Raw genomic sequence first — 15,967 nt, 5'->3', positions numbered from 1 at the left:
ATTTTTTTTCCTAAATTATTTTAACTAGTGGCAGTTATATGGGGAGGTACTCAGTTACAGGTTGATGTCAGTTTTTAGATAGCTGTTTATATCCCAGTAGTCTGAACAGCACTCAGAAGGTTTGTAAAGAAGGATATATAAATTAGTTTTAAATAAATTGCTTCATTTAAACTGATTTTGAACATTGAATTAACCTTTCCTTTTTAAAATAAATTCATTGGCAGAACTAAGTTCAGAAAATCTCAGAACCTGCTTTAAGATCATCAATGGTTATATCTTTTTATCATCAACAGAATTTCTACAGGTACGGTGTAGTAGTTTTTGCACTGTAAAAATTTATGTAGTTCTTAACTTTGTTTCTCATTTGAAATCCAGATACCTTTTAAAAATTTTAAAGATTTCTCTGTTACTTAAAGGGGGAAAAAAAACTTGAAAAGCACTGTAGGCCAGATGTGATGCAGTTCCATGAACTGTTACTTAACACAGAATGTATGCTCTATAAATAAATATAGCCTTATATTTCTGCAAAAGTCAGCATTGCAGTAAACTGTATTTTTCTTTTCTAATCTTTTCCTAAGCGTTCTAACCGAAACTTTATATGCTTAGACCTTAAGTATATAATTTTCAAATAGATTATAATGAGTTCCAAATTTAATTTTTGCCTATTTTGATACTGCAAATATATGTATATTTTGACTTTTGATTAAATTTCAGACATATGCAGTGGGTCTCTGTCAGTCCTTTTGTGAGCTGCTAAAGGAAATTACTACAGAAGGTCAAGTTCAAGTGCTCAAGGTATTGTCATATTTTAAATGAATATTGTTGTACATTTTCCATCTGTATTTTGTGAAATTGGACCTTCATTTGGGTTTCAATGATTGGCGAGAAGGAGAGGAGTACTTTTAGACAATATTTTCTTTTAGTGGTAATCAGTTGCTATAATACCTCTGGACTAGGGGTCTCAAATTTGAATGTGCATACAGATCTCCTGAGCATGTTTTTAAAATGTGGATTCCACATTTCTGACAAGATTCCTGCTGTTGGTAAACTAATCAAGGTGCAGTCTTCCTGCTCTACCCCCCACCTCATCCCAAGACCTTACTTCTAAGCAAGGCTTTAAAAATGTTTACGAATTGCCCAAAGACTGGTGACATGTGATACTTCCCACTGCTCCAGTTGGTTAGCCTCCTTTTGGGAAGAAATTTTATTATAGTGTGGGACTTTTAATTTGCATTGGCATCGTAGTTATACTATAAAACTTGTGTGGACTGAGTATGATTTACAACGTAGTGTCAAGTCATTATGTTGTATACCTGAAAATAATATAATGTTTTATGTCAGTTACACCTAAATTTAAAAAAAACTTATAAAGTAAGCTCTGAGTTAATGTTCATGCATTATATCTTTATAGATTAAAGATATATATTGTCTTTATATTTTGTATATAATTGTGTAGAATTAAGAGCAGGCTCTGAGTCATGTATTAAAGATGTCAATAGTATCAAATATATATTTATAAACAAGTTTATTTATAAATATATAGTGAAATATATCTTTACATGTATGTATGTGTATACATATATACATACATGCTTTATGTTTGTACTTTCCAAGAAGATGTAGCTGTTAAAAGTTTCACCCCTTCCTGTACTCCCTTTCCCCTTTTTTTGATTTCTTAGCTGTGTTCTATGTCAGATATGGTCAAATATGTGAGATGGTTAGGTGAAATGTTATCATAACAAAGTTGCATTTATTGTATGAAAACCATGGCATATCTTTAGATCCTAAAAGCTATATGGTTTCCTCCCAGTGAAATTATAATGTCTTTGCCCAAAGAGGCTCATTGTAGGAAATGTACAGTTGACCCCTGAACAACACAAAGGTTAATGTCAAAGACCCTCTGCACATTAAAAATCCAGGTTTAACTTCTGACTCCCCATAAACTTAACTATTAATACCCTACTGTTGACTTCATGAAGTCTTAAGGATAAAATAAATAGTCAGTTAACACATATCTTTTAAATTATATGTATTATATACTGTATTCTTTAAGCTAGAGAAAAGAAAATGTTAAAATCATGAGATAAAAATGAAAAAAAAACCCAACTCATGAGCGAATGCATTTATAGTACTGTAGAATATTGAAAAAAAATCTGCATACGTGTGGACCTGTGCATTTCAAACCCTTGTTCAAGGGTCAGCTGTATGTAACTAATCACTGTAATTTGTCATAGTAATCCACAGTATTTTGGGGGACTAAATATGTAAAAGTTTGTGCAGATGGTAAAATCGTCTTTTGTTATTAACCACTGTGATAGCTGCTGTACAGCTAATAAGAGTAATCGTCAGTTTGAACTTAGTCAAGCAGTATAATATTTAATATGTTGTTCATCAGACATTTACTGTTCACACGCACATATAGAACTCCAGATACCCATGTTACAATGCTCATTAGTTTGACTTTCAAGTTGGTAGCAGGTTACATTTGATATCTTTCGTCTTTATTCATTTATTTGTCATATAGGCTATGGGTCAGCAAACTTTTTCTGTAAAGGACTGGGTAGTAAGTATTTTAGGCTTTGTGGGCCATGCAGTCTTTGTCTCACGTATTTGTATCTGCTGTTGTAGGATTGAAAGCAGTTACAGATGATAAGGAAGTGGATGAGTGTGGCTGTATTCCAGTAAAGCTTTATTCACAGAATTATGGCGTGGGCATAGTTTGCCAACGGCTGGTATTAATACTAAGTTTTCAGTTATAAGTGATCAGGCAGGAAGGCACCTATAATTAAGGATTTTGTATGTTTGCTAGGGCTACTGTAACAAAATACTACAACCCCGGTGGCTTAACATGATGGAAATTAATGTATAGTATTGATGGTAATTATCTTCCTCACAGTGCACTAGACACTGGAAGTCTGAAATCAAGGTGTTGTCAGGGCCCTGCTCTCTCTGAAGACTCTCGGGGAGAGTTTGTTCCATGCTTTTGTCTTAGCTTGTAATGATTGCCATCAAGCTATGGCTTCCTTGGCTTGTACATTTACTGCTTCAGTCTCTGCTTTCCCTTGTGCATGATGTTCTCCTTGTATCTCTCTTTTCTAATAAGAGTACCAGCCATAACAGATTTGGGGCCTACTCTGATAATACCATCTTAACCCAGTTACATCTGCAAAGACCCTGTTTCCAGCCACATTCATGAGTACCTGGGATTAGGACTCCAACATATCTTTTTAGAAGCCACAGTTCAACCCATAACAAGCATTTATTGTTGAAAAGTGAAAAGATTGCTTTTGTGCGTGGGGATGAAGTATGGAGGACTTGACTGGAGTCGGTTTTGTGTATGAAAGTGATCCAGTAGAAGGGAGGATGGTTCTAGACAATGCAAGGATTGGGATTTTGAATCAAGAGCATTTATGGAAAGATTAGTTGGAAGGGGGGTTGGGCAGGAGTTTGTTTTCTGAGAGGGTTGGCCAAAATGGCAGTGATTGAAGATGTAGGTAATCATGTTAGGTAAGAAGATCAGTATAGGAAACTGGTATGTGACCTAGGTATTTTCAGTTACAAAGGAGACAAGGTTAGAGTGGCCTGATGCCTGTCACTCTTGAGGTAGAGGTATGTTGCAAGATGATGAGAATATTTGTACTTTCCATAGCATAGGGGGCATGAATATTACTTACCAATATTCATTCATTGATAAGTAGTTCATTGATATTACTTATCAATATTCATTCTTTAGTGAATTCTGCGTGTCTGCTGTTGAAACTGATATTTTAGATTCTTGATTCACTCTCTTTTTAAACATTTTATTTATTTATTTGAGAGAGAGAGAGAGAGAGAGGGAGAATGAGAGAGAGCATGAAAAGGGAGAAGGTCAGAGGGAGAAATGGACTCCCTGCAGAGCTGGGAGCCTAATGCGGGACTCCCCGGGACTCTGGGATCATGACCTGAGCCAAAGGCAGTGGCTTAACCAACTGAGCCACCCAGGCATCCCTCTTGATTTACTTATAAATTAGAATGATGTCTTTAGGGTTTAAGAGAATTCTTACAATACAGAAAGGCTTTTAACAGGAGTTGAAATAAAAGGATCTTTGGGGACGCCTGGGTGGCTCAGTCGATCAGGTGTCTGCCTTTGGCTCATGTCATGATCCCAGGGTCCTGGGATTGAGCCCTGCATCAGGCTTCTACTCAGTGGGGAGCGTGCTTCTCCCTCTCCCTCTGACTGCTCTTCTGCCTGCTTGTGCTCTCTCTCTCTGTCAAATAAATAAAATATTTTTTTTAAAAAAGATCTTTGGTTAATTCTGATTTTTCCCAGAAAGTCCATTTATCAAACCCATTACTTACTTCACCATACTGATTTTTGCTCTTCTGTATTTGAAATCACAGTAGAAACTTTAAACCATGATAATGTTGTAAAACTAAAATACAGTCAAATATGATAAAACTCTATTTTAGTTTCATAGATGCTTTAGTTTCTTTTCTAGTATAGGGGTTAGAGCATGAGAATGAAAGCCCCAGTTACAAGAGAAGCCTGTGGTCTCTGAAGGAGTAATTATAGAAATCTGTGGCTTTTAGAGATCCTGGGTGCTTGAGGCCTGGTTTACTGTCACATTTCTATTACTCCTCAGAGCCACTATTTTCACAGTATTCTCTAAGCTGCAGAGGTTACGAGTAACATTGGACATATTTACAGAAATGTCCTTGTGAATTTTTAATGCATTTATGCCCTTAACCAACCCAATGTAGTGGCAATATATAATTTTACTGAGGACCTCATCTGTCTTAACTAATCTTAGCTTCATCTTTTGCCTTGGTGGTAATTTATTTTCTGGAAGTAAAAGAGATAATAAAGAGTCAACACTATGCCTTAATTCTGAGGAAAAACTGAGGAAAAAATGACTGGCTGTGTAGGAATGATAGAAATTTGAGAGGAAATTGTCGTGTCATTTTAATGTTGTCTTTATAGATTTATGTGTGTGCATGTATGTGTCTTTCTCCTCAAGCTTTTCCATGAATCTAAGTTTAATAAATTATGTATTCTCCTTCCTCTGAATCCATACAATGTAAGTGATCTGGAAGTGAGGGGAATCCATAATTCTTATGTTAAGGGTTGCACAGTGCATATGCCTACATCCAGTAGAAATGCCAACTGAAGCAAACGAACTGCCCATTTCCAGTGTTATTTTCCGCTTGACCTGCACTTCGGTTTGCACATCCAGTTCTGCTACTTACACAGTTCTTGAGTATATTCTGGGCTTAAATGCTCTCATTTGTTATGTACGGGATTGTGCCACATGAAATTTTAATAATTGTAAGTATGCATTATCTGAAGTCCTCTGTTAAATTTAATGTATATATTCTAAATGATTAAGAAAAGATATTGCTTATGTTTAAACACCTACCAGATAAAGTTTCGATTAAAAGTGGTTTCTTCCCCCCCCCCCCCGCTTTTGTAGTATTTTTAGTAACTACTGAAAGACAAATTGTTCTGAGCCATATGAAATGGGCATTGTGAAATTCATTTGAAAAATGAAGCATGTCCTCAGGAGAATGTTTACTTTCTTTTTACTCTTTCTTTTTAATTATATTCTTGCAAAATCACACAATAAGAGGCAAGAGAGCAGTAGAGCTTAGTTGGTAAGACTGTAGACTGAAGTGAAACTGCCAGGGTTTGAGCGTCGGCGCTGCTGCTTCTGAGCAGGTTCATCTCTGCTCCTCACTCTCCATCTGTGGAATGGGGATGAAAACTCGACTTGTATCCTAGACTTAAGATGAGGATCCCAGGAGCTTACGTGTATAAAGCACTTAAAACAGTGCCTACTGTGTAATCAGGTAATATTAAGTGTTGGCTATTTTTACCCAACTGTATAATTAAACAGTGGCCTAATTATATAATCTCTCTTCAGGGCAGAATAGGCTACTGTACTTGTAGGCTAAATAATTCATTTGGTTGTTAAGATTTTTGGCTCTAAGAAAAACAAAACAAGTTACTCTTCCTCTTCTTTTGACCATTTCTCCTAAATAAGTGTTTATTTAAAATAAATAATACATCAGTTAAAATTTCAAAATTAAGCTGGCTATTTATATAATGATAGGGCTTTATTTTTTATCAAGAATTATATATCTCAGTTGGCCCTTTAAAATTAATTATATTTAAATCTTTCTTGCTTTCCCGAAGAGTAGCAAGTCTTTTAAAAGAATTTTATTATGAAAATTTCCAAGTTTATATAATGTATAACACTACCCTTACACCTTCACTAGAAAAAAACCTTTTTGCTTTTCCTTTGATGTGAAAGAAGGTGATATCTTAATTGTAGGTCTTTCTTAATTGTGCCTGATAATATTTTATTAAAAATTTCAGCACAAATCATTTATCATGTAAGTATATATTAAAATATTTGTATCATTTAACATAAATTACAGATTAAGCCAGTTTTAGATATGCCACCAGGAGTTTTTGATAGGATATTTACTCGAAATAAAAATTTCATTTATTTAATGAAATTAATTAATGAAATTTATTTAATGTTAATAACATTTAACACTACTTTTGTGTAAACATTGCTGTGGCTAAACCAGTACATTTTATTTGAAATCTCAAACTGGATTAATTGTTGATAAATACTAGGAGTATGCTAATTATCATGAATAAATTATTTGTTTTTTATATGAAAGAATGTTTTAGGACAGTGGTCCTTTCATGCCTGCTTGAAAGCTAAGAGAACTCTTGAAATTTTTGTCTTTTTCCTATTCTCAGAGTTTCAGTAAGATATAATAGTTTTTAATATTAACTCATTATTTTCAGATTTAACACCTCTCAGATGCTGCTTCTTAATATAGTATGCCATACAACATTTTTAATATATTTTTGGCTAAATGTCACTGTTATACCTGTTTCTGACAGTATCTGGAAGTAACTGCTTTGTTCTTTGAAGCAGAAAATTACGATATTATAAAAATTGGATAGAGAAACAAGTATGCCTGCTTTTGGAACAAATAGGAGCAAAAATAGGCTGTATTACATTTTGTGAGTCAGAACAAATTATCTAGGTGAATACGATTATATTCTAAAAATACTCAAATTTGAATTGTTAAACATCTCTTTAATTTGAAATTTGTCTGTATGTATACATACCAGTTGGGAGTTTAGAAATTCTCTTGTCATGGTCTTATCAAGTAATAATGAGCCAGGTTGCTTTCATTCACTGTGGTAAGGCTCATTTAAGATGGCACAAATATTTTTAAGGTACAATTTATTCTGTAATAATAATAGTAATAGCTAATACTAGCATTTACTATATGCTACACATTTCTAAGCACATGACATAGAGTTCATTCAATCCTCATATAAACTTAACAGTGATAGTACTGTTCTTTCCCTAATTTTACAGATGAGAAATTAAATCCCAAAGAGGTAAATACCTTGTCCAAGGTCACAAACCTAGTAAGTATTAGAGTGTGATATAATGTAGGCAATCTGACTCCTGGATCCATGTTGTTAATCACCTTGTTTGCAATGTAAGCCTAAAACCAGAAAATGGTTTGATTGCAAGACACCAGCTAAAAGCCTGCATTTTTTTCACAGGGATTTTGAAAAACAGTCTGTTCCAAATATATTTAGAAAAGGGATGGATTGAAACCAAAATGTAGTTTAATTTGTAATAGCAAAGTGCTGATAAAAAATAATTCATAATAGATGATTAGATGATTGGAGGTACTCCAGCTTATTAAGCCACACAGAGGAGTACTGTGCAGCTTAGAAAGAAATGAAGACAGCCTCTGTATTATAATGTTAGAGTGATTCTGAGACTATAATCAAAGACCAGTATCTAGAGTTTTCTTTTTTTTTTTTCTTCCAATTTATTTATTTTCAGAAAAACAGTATTCATTATTTTTTCACCACACCCAGTGCTCCATGCAAGCCATGCCCTCTATAATACCCACCACCTGGTACCCCAACCTCCCACCCCCCCGCCAGTTCAAACCCCTCAGACTGTTTTTTAGAGTCCATAGTCTCTCATGGTTCACCTCCCCTTCCAATTTACCCAAATTCCCTACTCCTCTCTAATGCCCCTTGTCCTCCATGCTATTTGTTATGCTCCACAAATAAGTGAAACCATATGATAATTGACTCTCTCTGCTTGACTTATTTCACTCAGCATAATCTCTTCCAGTCCTGTCCATGTTGCTACAAAAGTTGGGTATTCATCCTTTCTGATGGAGGCATAATACTCCATAGTGTATATGGACCACATCTTCCTTATCCATTCATCCGTTGAAGGGCATCTTGGCTCTTTCCATAGTTTGGCGACTGTGGCCATTGCTGCTATAAACATTGGGGTACAGATGGCCCTTCTTTTCACGACATCTGTATCTTTGGGGTAAATACCCAGGAGTGCAATTGCGGGGTCATAGGGAAGCTCTATTTTTAATTTCTTGAGGCATCTCCACACTGTTCTCCAAAGAGGCTGCACCAACTTGCATTCCCACCAACAGTGGAAGAGGGTTCCCCTTTCTCCACATCCTCTCCAACACATGATGTTTCCTGTTTTGTTAATTTTGGCCATTCTAACTGGTGTAAGGTGATATCTCAATGTGGTTTTAATTTGAATCTCCCTGAGGGCTAATGATGATGAACATTTTTTCATGTGTTTATGTTTAAAGAGTGCAACTTACAGAGCAGTAGAAAAATAAGCCAAATTAATAATTGTGGCTGTGTAGGCTGAAGACAGAGAGAGGGTAGAATGTTGGTCTTTCAGGATGTGCATCTGTTTTTTACTTTGGTTTTTGGAGTCAAATAGATATTTTACATGATTTAAAATAGTAAAGTAAAACAGTTCCTAAGGATTAAAAATAAGCCAAAGCATTTGAATCTATTGTGTTAGTACCATAGCCATTGGAGAAGAATATTTCAAGTAATTTTAGTGTATACTATTTTACATGTGGATCCCTGGTGGGGTACAGAGCAAAAAGAAACACAAGGAGATTATAAATTACATTTAGCAGTGTTATTGTTATTAGTAACTATTTCTATAGTTATTTTGAACCCATAAGTATTTATGTGGAAGGTTATATATGTTAGAAGCAAGTTAATGTTATTATAATCTGAGAGTTTTCAGTTTAAGAGAAGGATGGAAATATAAAATCAACGAATTTATGTAAAATGCTGTGATATAAGTTGAATTTGGTGAATTTGTGTTATGTAATTTACAGGAAAAGAAAATAGATATTCTAATGCTGTCTAAAAGACCTAGAAGCAGTGTCCCTCCAGTGGCAATAAATATCCCAGAACATAGATTGTAGTCTGTAATTATTGTTTCCTGCTGCTTAAGTCCAGAGTTCAGTTAAGAGATACTCAAGATATAACTGGAGAGATCTCTTTGTGCCAGAAGAAAGAGAAGGTGGGATTCCATCAAAAGGATGCAGGAATCCATTTGAAGGAGCTCCCATTTGGTTAATGATGGGATAGTCTGAGCATCAGAATAATACTAAATAGATTAAAACACATCAATCAAGCTATAATCCCTGAGAACATAATGATTCCCCTCCCAAGAAGAGTAAGTTATGATTTAAATTACCTTACTTTAAGTATCTTCAATTGTATCAGTTGTCTTTAGAGTTATTTGCTTCTGGGAGCTGCTTATCCATGTTGGGTGTACATACATTTCACTTGAAATATATAAAATTGTTTATTAACACTGAAATCATTAGACATTTTAAAAAATTGTGTTTAGAAGAGAAAGCACTGGTTGCTGATCAAAATGTCTGGGAGGATTTTGATCCTAGGTTACGGAGGAGCCTTCTTCAGTGGAAGTAGTCATAATTTCAACTGTGGCTTTTAAGTCAAAACTGCTATATCCTCCTTGGAAAGTGGACTGTAAAGTGTCATGTGTGTAAATAATCATATCTCACATGTCACCTCCACAACAAAACCTCAGTGTTACTCATGGGACCACAGTTGTACCCATTGGCCAAACATATAAACTAGGGGTCATTACAACTTCTTCACCTTTGGTTAAGTGTTCAGTTGGTTTTCTAAATCTTACCACTTCTGCTGCCTGAATTTTGTCTTGATTCTGTTTCACTGCCCCTGCCTCCAAGTCTAATAATAGCATTTTCCTATATAATTTTTCAGAAAGAACCTCATCTTCCCTAGCTATGGTTCCTAACCTTTTCGAACACAGAGATTCCATTTTAGCCCTGATATATTTGTGGATCCTTGATTGCAATAATAACTATATCTTTATATATAAAGAAAATGCATACTGAAGCTGGTTTGTATTGAATGATACCTGTAAGTGATTTTATATTCTGAAAGTCACAGTGATCTAAATATGTGATTGCTTCTCTTTTTCTGCACAAACTTATGTAATCTTAGGTGTTAATAGTTATTTTAGTATATGCATTATATTCTTTGCCAGTAATCTTTGCTCAATATGTTCAGACACATTGACCCATTGGTTATTTTATTACTTTAAATTACTTGTTCAAGTCTTTTCCAGAGCCATGCTGACTCTCCTGCCTTCTTCCTCCTCCCCAGGCTTGTAGCTTCCTCTTGTTCTAGTGTCTTGAAATTTTACAGTGATGTGCCTTGATGTAGGTTTATTCTAGTTGATTGTACTGGGCATTACTGGGACCCTCTAATTTGGAAACTTTTTTAGACCCTTAAAAGATAATAGACTATATTCTCCTACCGAGACAGATGGTCACTTGCCCAGATATGCAGATTTGGGAATATCTGGCAAACTCTTTCTTAAATAGACTTTTGATCAGTCAGGTTTTTAGCTTTTTCATTTCCCTCTTTTCCAGAGGAGGTCCTAGTTTCTGTGGGTTTTGATGAAAGGTAGGGAGATGACAGAGATGCCATAAATAAGGTTGCTTCTCCAGCCTGTCCACTTCATCTTTAGGTGTTCGCTCTCTGTGACCTGATCAGTTTACTTTTTGAATTTCTTCTTTATACCTTCTACTATTCATCTCTCATTCCTTGGTCCTTTTAAAATTGTTCCCCTTCTCTTTAAAATCCTTATACTGTAATTATAGTAGGGTATCAGAAGGGAATGAAGTATGTGTCTAGCCCTCAGCAGATTGCTTTTATTTTCCATAGAGACTTTGTGATGACATGAACTTCTGAGAGTCAATTTACTAGCCTATCTACATCTTCCCCATCTTTATTCCAAATCTGTTTTTTTAAAAAATATTTTATTTATTCATTTGACAGAGAGAGATTACAAGTAGGCAGAGAGGAAGGGAAGCAGGCTCCCCAGCGAGCAGAGAACCCGATGCGGGGCTCGATCCCAGGACCCTGGGATCATGACCTGAGCTGAAAGCAGAGGCTTTAACCCACTGAGCCACCCACATGCCCCCCAAATCTGTTTTTTTTTTTTTTTAAAGATTTTATTTATTTATTTGACAGACAGAGATCACAAGCAGGCAGATAGGCAGGCAGAGAGAGGGAGAGGAGGAAGCAGGCTCCATGCAGAGCAGAGAGCCCGATGCGGGACTCGATCCCAGGACCCTGAGATCATGACCTGAGCCGAAGGCAGCGGCTTAACCCACTGAGCCACCCAGGTGCCCAAATCTGTTTTTTTAAATAAACTTAATTGAGGTCAGATTTAATTATTTTCTGAATTTCATTTCCTGTTGTTAAAACCAGTCAAACTGTGGTAACTTTTACCTTCTTATCTTTTAGTGGATAGCATAATACTTGGCCCACTATAAAAGTTTTTGTATTTTTAACTTTTCTTTAGACATTGCCTTTAACTCTGCTCAAAATTAGAGAATGCTGTCATTCATGGGTACTATTTGCCTACCCTCAGAATGTTTCAGAATGCATGGAGGTTTTATTTGATGGTGATCATGCTTGGATCATGCTCTTGGCACATAATGAACAGAGACCAAAACGCTAAAAGCCCCTCAATGCATGGAGTAGTCCTGAACAATAAATCCTTGTCTCACTCAGAATGTCAATAATGACCCTTGAGAAACATTGCTACAAGTTGTTGTTTTTTTTTTTTTTTTTTTTAAAGATTTTATTTATTTATTTGACAGAGAGAGATCACAAGCAGGCAGAGAGGCAGGCAGAGAGAGAAAGAAGGAAGCAGGCTCCCGGCTGAGCAGAGAGCCCCATGCAGGGCTTGATCCCAGGACCCTGGGATTATGATCTGAGCTGAAGGCAGCAGCTTAACCCACTGAGCCACCCAGGCGCCCCAACATTGCTACAAGTTTTAAGGGCAACTTGGCTCTCCCTTGAGATTAATACTTGCTCTTAACCGTCTCATATGGTGTGTTTTCATTCTTTCCCTCTTAACAGTGGGGCTTGAAGCATGAAATACCCCTTGGTCCTCATTGCTGCTTCCTGACTACTGCCTTCCTGTCTTCCTAGAAAATGAAACAAAAGTAAACAAAAAACCTCGTTCTGCTTGAATTTTACCCTGTCATTGTTATAAAAAGAAGCACTCTCAGTCATCCTTAAGCATTTTCACCTGTGACAATCACTGCTTATGATTGATATCCTATATAATTGTATTATAAATGAAATGAGATTATTTCTCACTTATTATATAAGGAATATGTATGCAGCAAGCTGTTTTCATCTTATTGATAAACTTCTAGGTAGATTGACTTTTGGACAGTGAGTATAGTTTTTACTAACTTAACTTTTATCTATTAAAAGCCAGCCCCCCCTTTTTTTAATAATTAACACACAATATTCTATTAGTTTAACGTGTACAATGTAATGATTCGGTAGTTCTGTGCATACTCAGTTCTCAACACAGTAGGTGTACTTGTAATCCCGTTCACCTGTATATCACGCATCCTCTCACCTACCTCCTCTCTGGTAATCACCAGTTCTTATTTTTAAGAGTCTGTGTTTTGGTTTGTCTTTTTTTTGTGTGTGTTTTGTTTTTTAAAGTCCACACATGAGTGAAATCATATAGTATTTGTTTTTCTGTAACTTATTTAGCATTATACCCTTTAGATCCATCTATGTTGTTGCACGTGGCAAGATTTCATTCTTTTTTATGGTTGAGTAATATTCTATTTGTGTGTGTGTGTGTGTGTGTGTGTGAGACATGTTCTTTATCTTTTCATCTATAGGTAGATGAAAAAAGGTTGCTTCCTTTTCTTGGCTATTGTAAATAATGCTGCAGTAAATATAAGGGTGCACATATCTTTTTGAATTAATGTTTTCATTTTCTTTGGGTAAAGAGCCAGTGGAATTACTGGATCATATGGTACTTCTAGTTTTAAGGTTTTTTTTTTTTCCAAAGATTTTATTTATTTATTTGACAGATCGAGATCTCGAGTAGGTAGAGAGGCAGGCAGAGGGAGAGGGGGAAGCAGGCTCCCTGCTGAGCAGAGAGCCCGATGCGGGGTTCAATCCCAGGACTCTTGAGACCATGACCTGAGCTGAAGGCAGACACCTAACTGACTGAGCCACCCAGGTGCCCCAAATTTTACGTTTTTTGAGGAACCTCCATACAGGTTTCCACAGAGGTTTCGCCAGCTTGCTTTCCTGCCAACAATGCATGAGGATTTCTTTTTCTCCACATCCTTGCCAACACTTGTTTCTTATGTTGTTGATTTTAACCATTCTGATGGGTGTGAGATAATAGCTCATTGTGACTTTAATTTGTATTTCCCTGTTGATGTGTCATGTTGATCATCTTTTTATTGTGTGTTGGATATATGTATGTCTTCTCTGGAAAAGTAATCTATTCATATGCTCTGCTCACTTTTACTAGGATTATTTGTTGTTTTGTTTTGATTTGTCTTTTTGTGTTGAGTTGTATAAATTCTTTATGTGTTTTAGATACTATCCCTTATCAGATCCATTATTTGCAAATATGTTCTTCCATTAGTTGGATTGTCTTTTTGTTACTGTTGATGGGATCATGCAGTTCCAGTAGTTGAATTTTACTTTTGTTTCCCTCGCCAAAGGAGACATATCTCGAAAAATGTTTCTGCAGCTGATGTCTAAGAGATTACTGTCTGTGTTTTCTTCCAGGAATTTTATGGTTTCAGGAATCACATTTAGGTCTTCAATCTGTTTTGAGGGTTGGGCTTTTTTTGTGTGTTTGTTTGTTTGCAATGGTTTAAGGAAGGGCTTCAATTTCATTCTTTTGGATATAGCTGTTGAGTTTTCCAAACACCATTTGTTGAAGAGACTTATCCCCATTGCGTATATTTGCCTCACTTTTGAAAGCCAACACTTTTGAAATGCTTTCTGCTGATTGTATTAGTGTACCATTTTGTAAGGGTTATTTGTTTAAAATGAAAATGTAATAACATGATATCTGTTATTAGAATGTGATTAATTATAATTCTTTGTGAGATACATAGCTGTGTCTATTATACATCTCATATCGAATTTTATGTCAAATCCATTTTTAATGGATTTTCTTGTAAAAGTGTATCCAGTGCTAGAATATTGGATACCTCATATGTTTGTATGTATTCTAAGATTTAGTGTGTGATATTTAATCATTGTTTTCTTTACCTGTATTATAATGAAGCAGTGACTTGGATTATGATGTGTTACCAATGAGTCTTTCTGGTTTTTAGGTTGTGGAAAATGCCCTTAAAGTGAACCCAGTATTAGGTCCACAAATGTTTCAACCGATTCTACCCTGTGTTTTCAGAGGTATTATAGAAGGAGAGGTAAGATTTTCCTTAAGCTTTTTAGAATAGTAATGGACTCTGGGTTCTACTTTTAACTTTCCTTCTTCATTGGAAAATTATTTCTTTTTTGTTGTTAGATATAAAAAACTTTTCTTACTATTGGATTATTTTGAAGTAAATTAAGTAGTTTTCAGGGTAGTTATACAGTTTGGCCTTTTCTTTTTCCAACAAACTATAGCTGCTGCTGCTGCTTTTTTTTTTTTTGATAACTCTCTCACTTATATGCATGTGTATTCATCCACAAAGATTTGAAGCAGAGTAATGGGAAAGAACAGTGCTAACTGTAGTATATGTATATATACTACAATTATATATGGTAGTAATTATACTACCGATTATTTTCTAAGTTAGTGTCTTAAGTGGATTCAAATAACCATGTATTGTATGAGTATTTACATTACTATAAGTAAATAAGTAATTGGTAAGTATTCTTTCTGTGTTTTTCTTTAAAATCCACATTTTATATATATATATATATACACACACACATATATGTATATAGCACATATATATTACCTTGTATGGCATATATTTAGAAAGTTATTTATAACTCAGATAATACTGGCAGTACATCCTAAAGTGATTTTGAAGGAGAATATTATTTTATATCCCTGTTAACGTTACCATGTCTGTGATTGTTCATAGTCATATTTATACTCATACCTTGGTATAATTTTATGTGTGCTCTATTTTAATTATACAGAGGTACCCTGTTGTGATGTCAACATATCTTGGAGTCATGGGTCGAGTCCTGCTACAAAACACTAGTTTTTTTTCTTCACTTCTTAATGAGATGGCACATAAATTTAACCAGGAGGTAAGAATCAGTTTACTTAAATTGAAGACAGTCTTTTCAATGAGAATTGGAAATAATAATTCTATAAAACTCTTTTATTTAAAATTTTGTATTTTAAGACTTTAATAACTTATATTGTATCTGTAATTTTGAAGAAGAAAGAAAAAAATCTCTGAATGGCAATTGAAATTTACATTAGTTCTCTTTCATAATACTTTTGTTCTGCTTAACTGTAGAATGGAATTTTGATTCATTTATGGTTGCAATTTTTTTTTTTTTTACTCACACTTAAAGGGAAAGAAATACTTTACATAAAATTATTTACTGTCTTTTGTTCCATTCCTTTACTGAACTTGTTCGTAGTGTCATGTGATGTATTTCCATCATAATTATTATGGGAAGTGACTTTTTCAGTAAAGGTTTATTTTAAAAAAACTGTAACTGAAACCAGCCACCAGGGTAAGTACAAGACAGGTTCTTGAGTGAGTTGGTTAC

General features: G+C 35.0%; 1 protein-coding gene across 2 annotated transcripts in view; it reads left to right on the top strand.

The window, feature by feature from the left end:
* IPO11 (importin 11) overlaps positions 1–15,967 on the top strand; it is a 214,048-nt gene that overhangs the window by 116,271 nt on the left and 81,810 nt on the right. For both annotated transcript variants that reach the window (XM_044224008.1, XM_044224016.1), the window contains exons 23-26: positions 225–304; positions 715–795; positions 14,560–14,655; positions 15,380–15,493. In XM_044224008.1, coding sequence (XP_044079943.1) covers positions 225–304; positions 715–795; positions 14,560–14,655; positions 15,380–15,493 — 371 coding nt within the window. The remainder of the gene's footprint in view (positions 1–224; positions 305–714; positions 796–14,559; positions 14,656–15,379; positions 15,494–15,967) is intronic.

The sequence above is a fragment of the Neovison vison genome, chromosome 1 (assembly GCF_020171115.1).
Source record: "Neovison vison isolate M4711 chromosome 1, ASM_NN_V1, whole genome shotgun sequence".
NCBI classification, from domain to species: domain Eukaryota; kingdom Metazoa; phylum Chordata; class Mammalia; order Carnivora; family Mustelidae; genus Neogale; species Neogale vison.
Note: the sequence above shows the minus strand (reverse complement) of the source record. Positions and strands in the feature narration are given on the sequence as shown.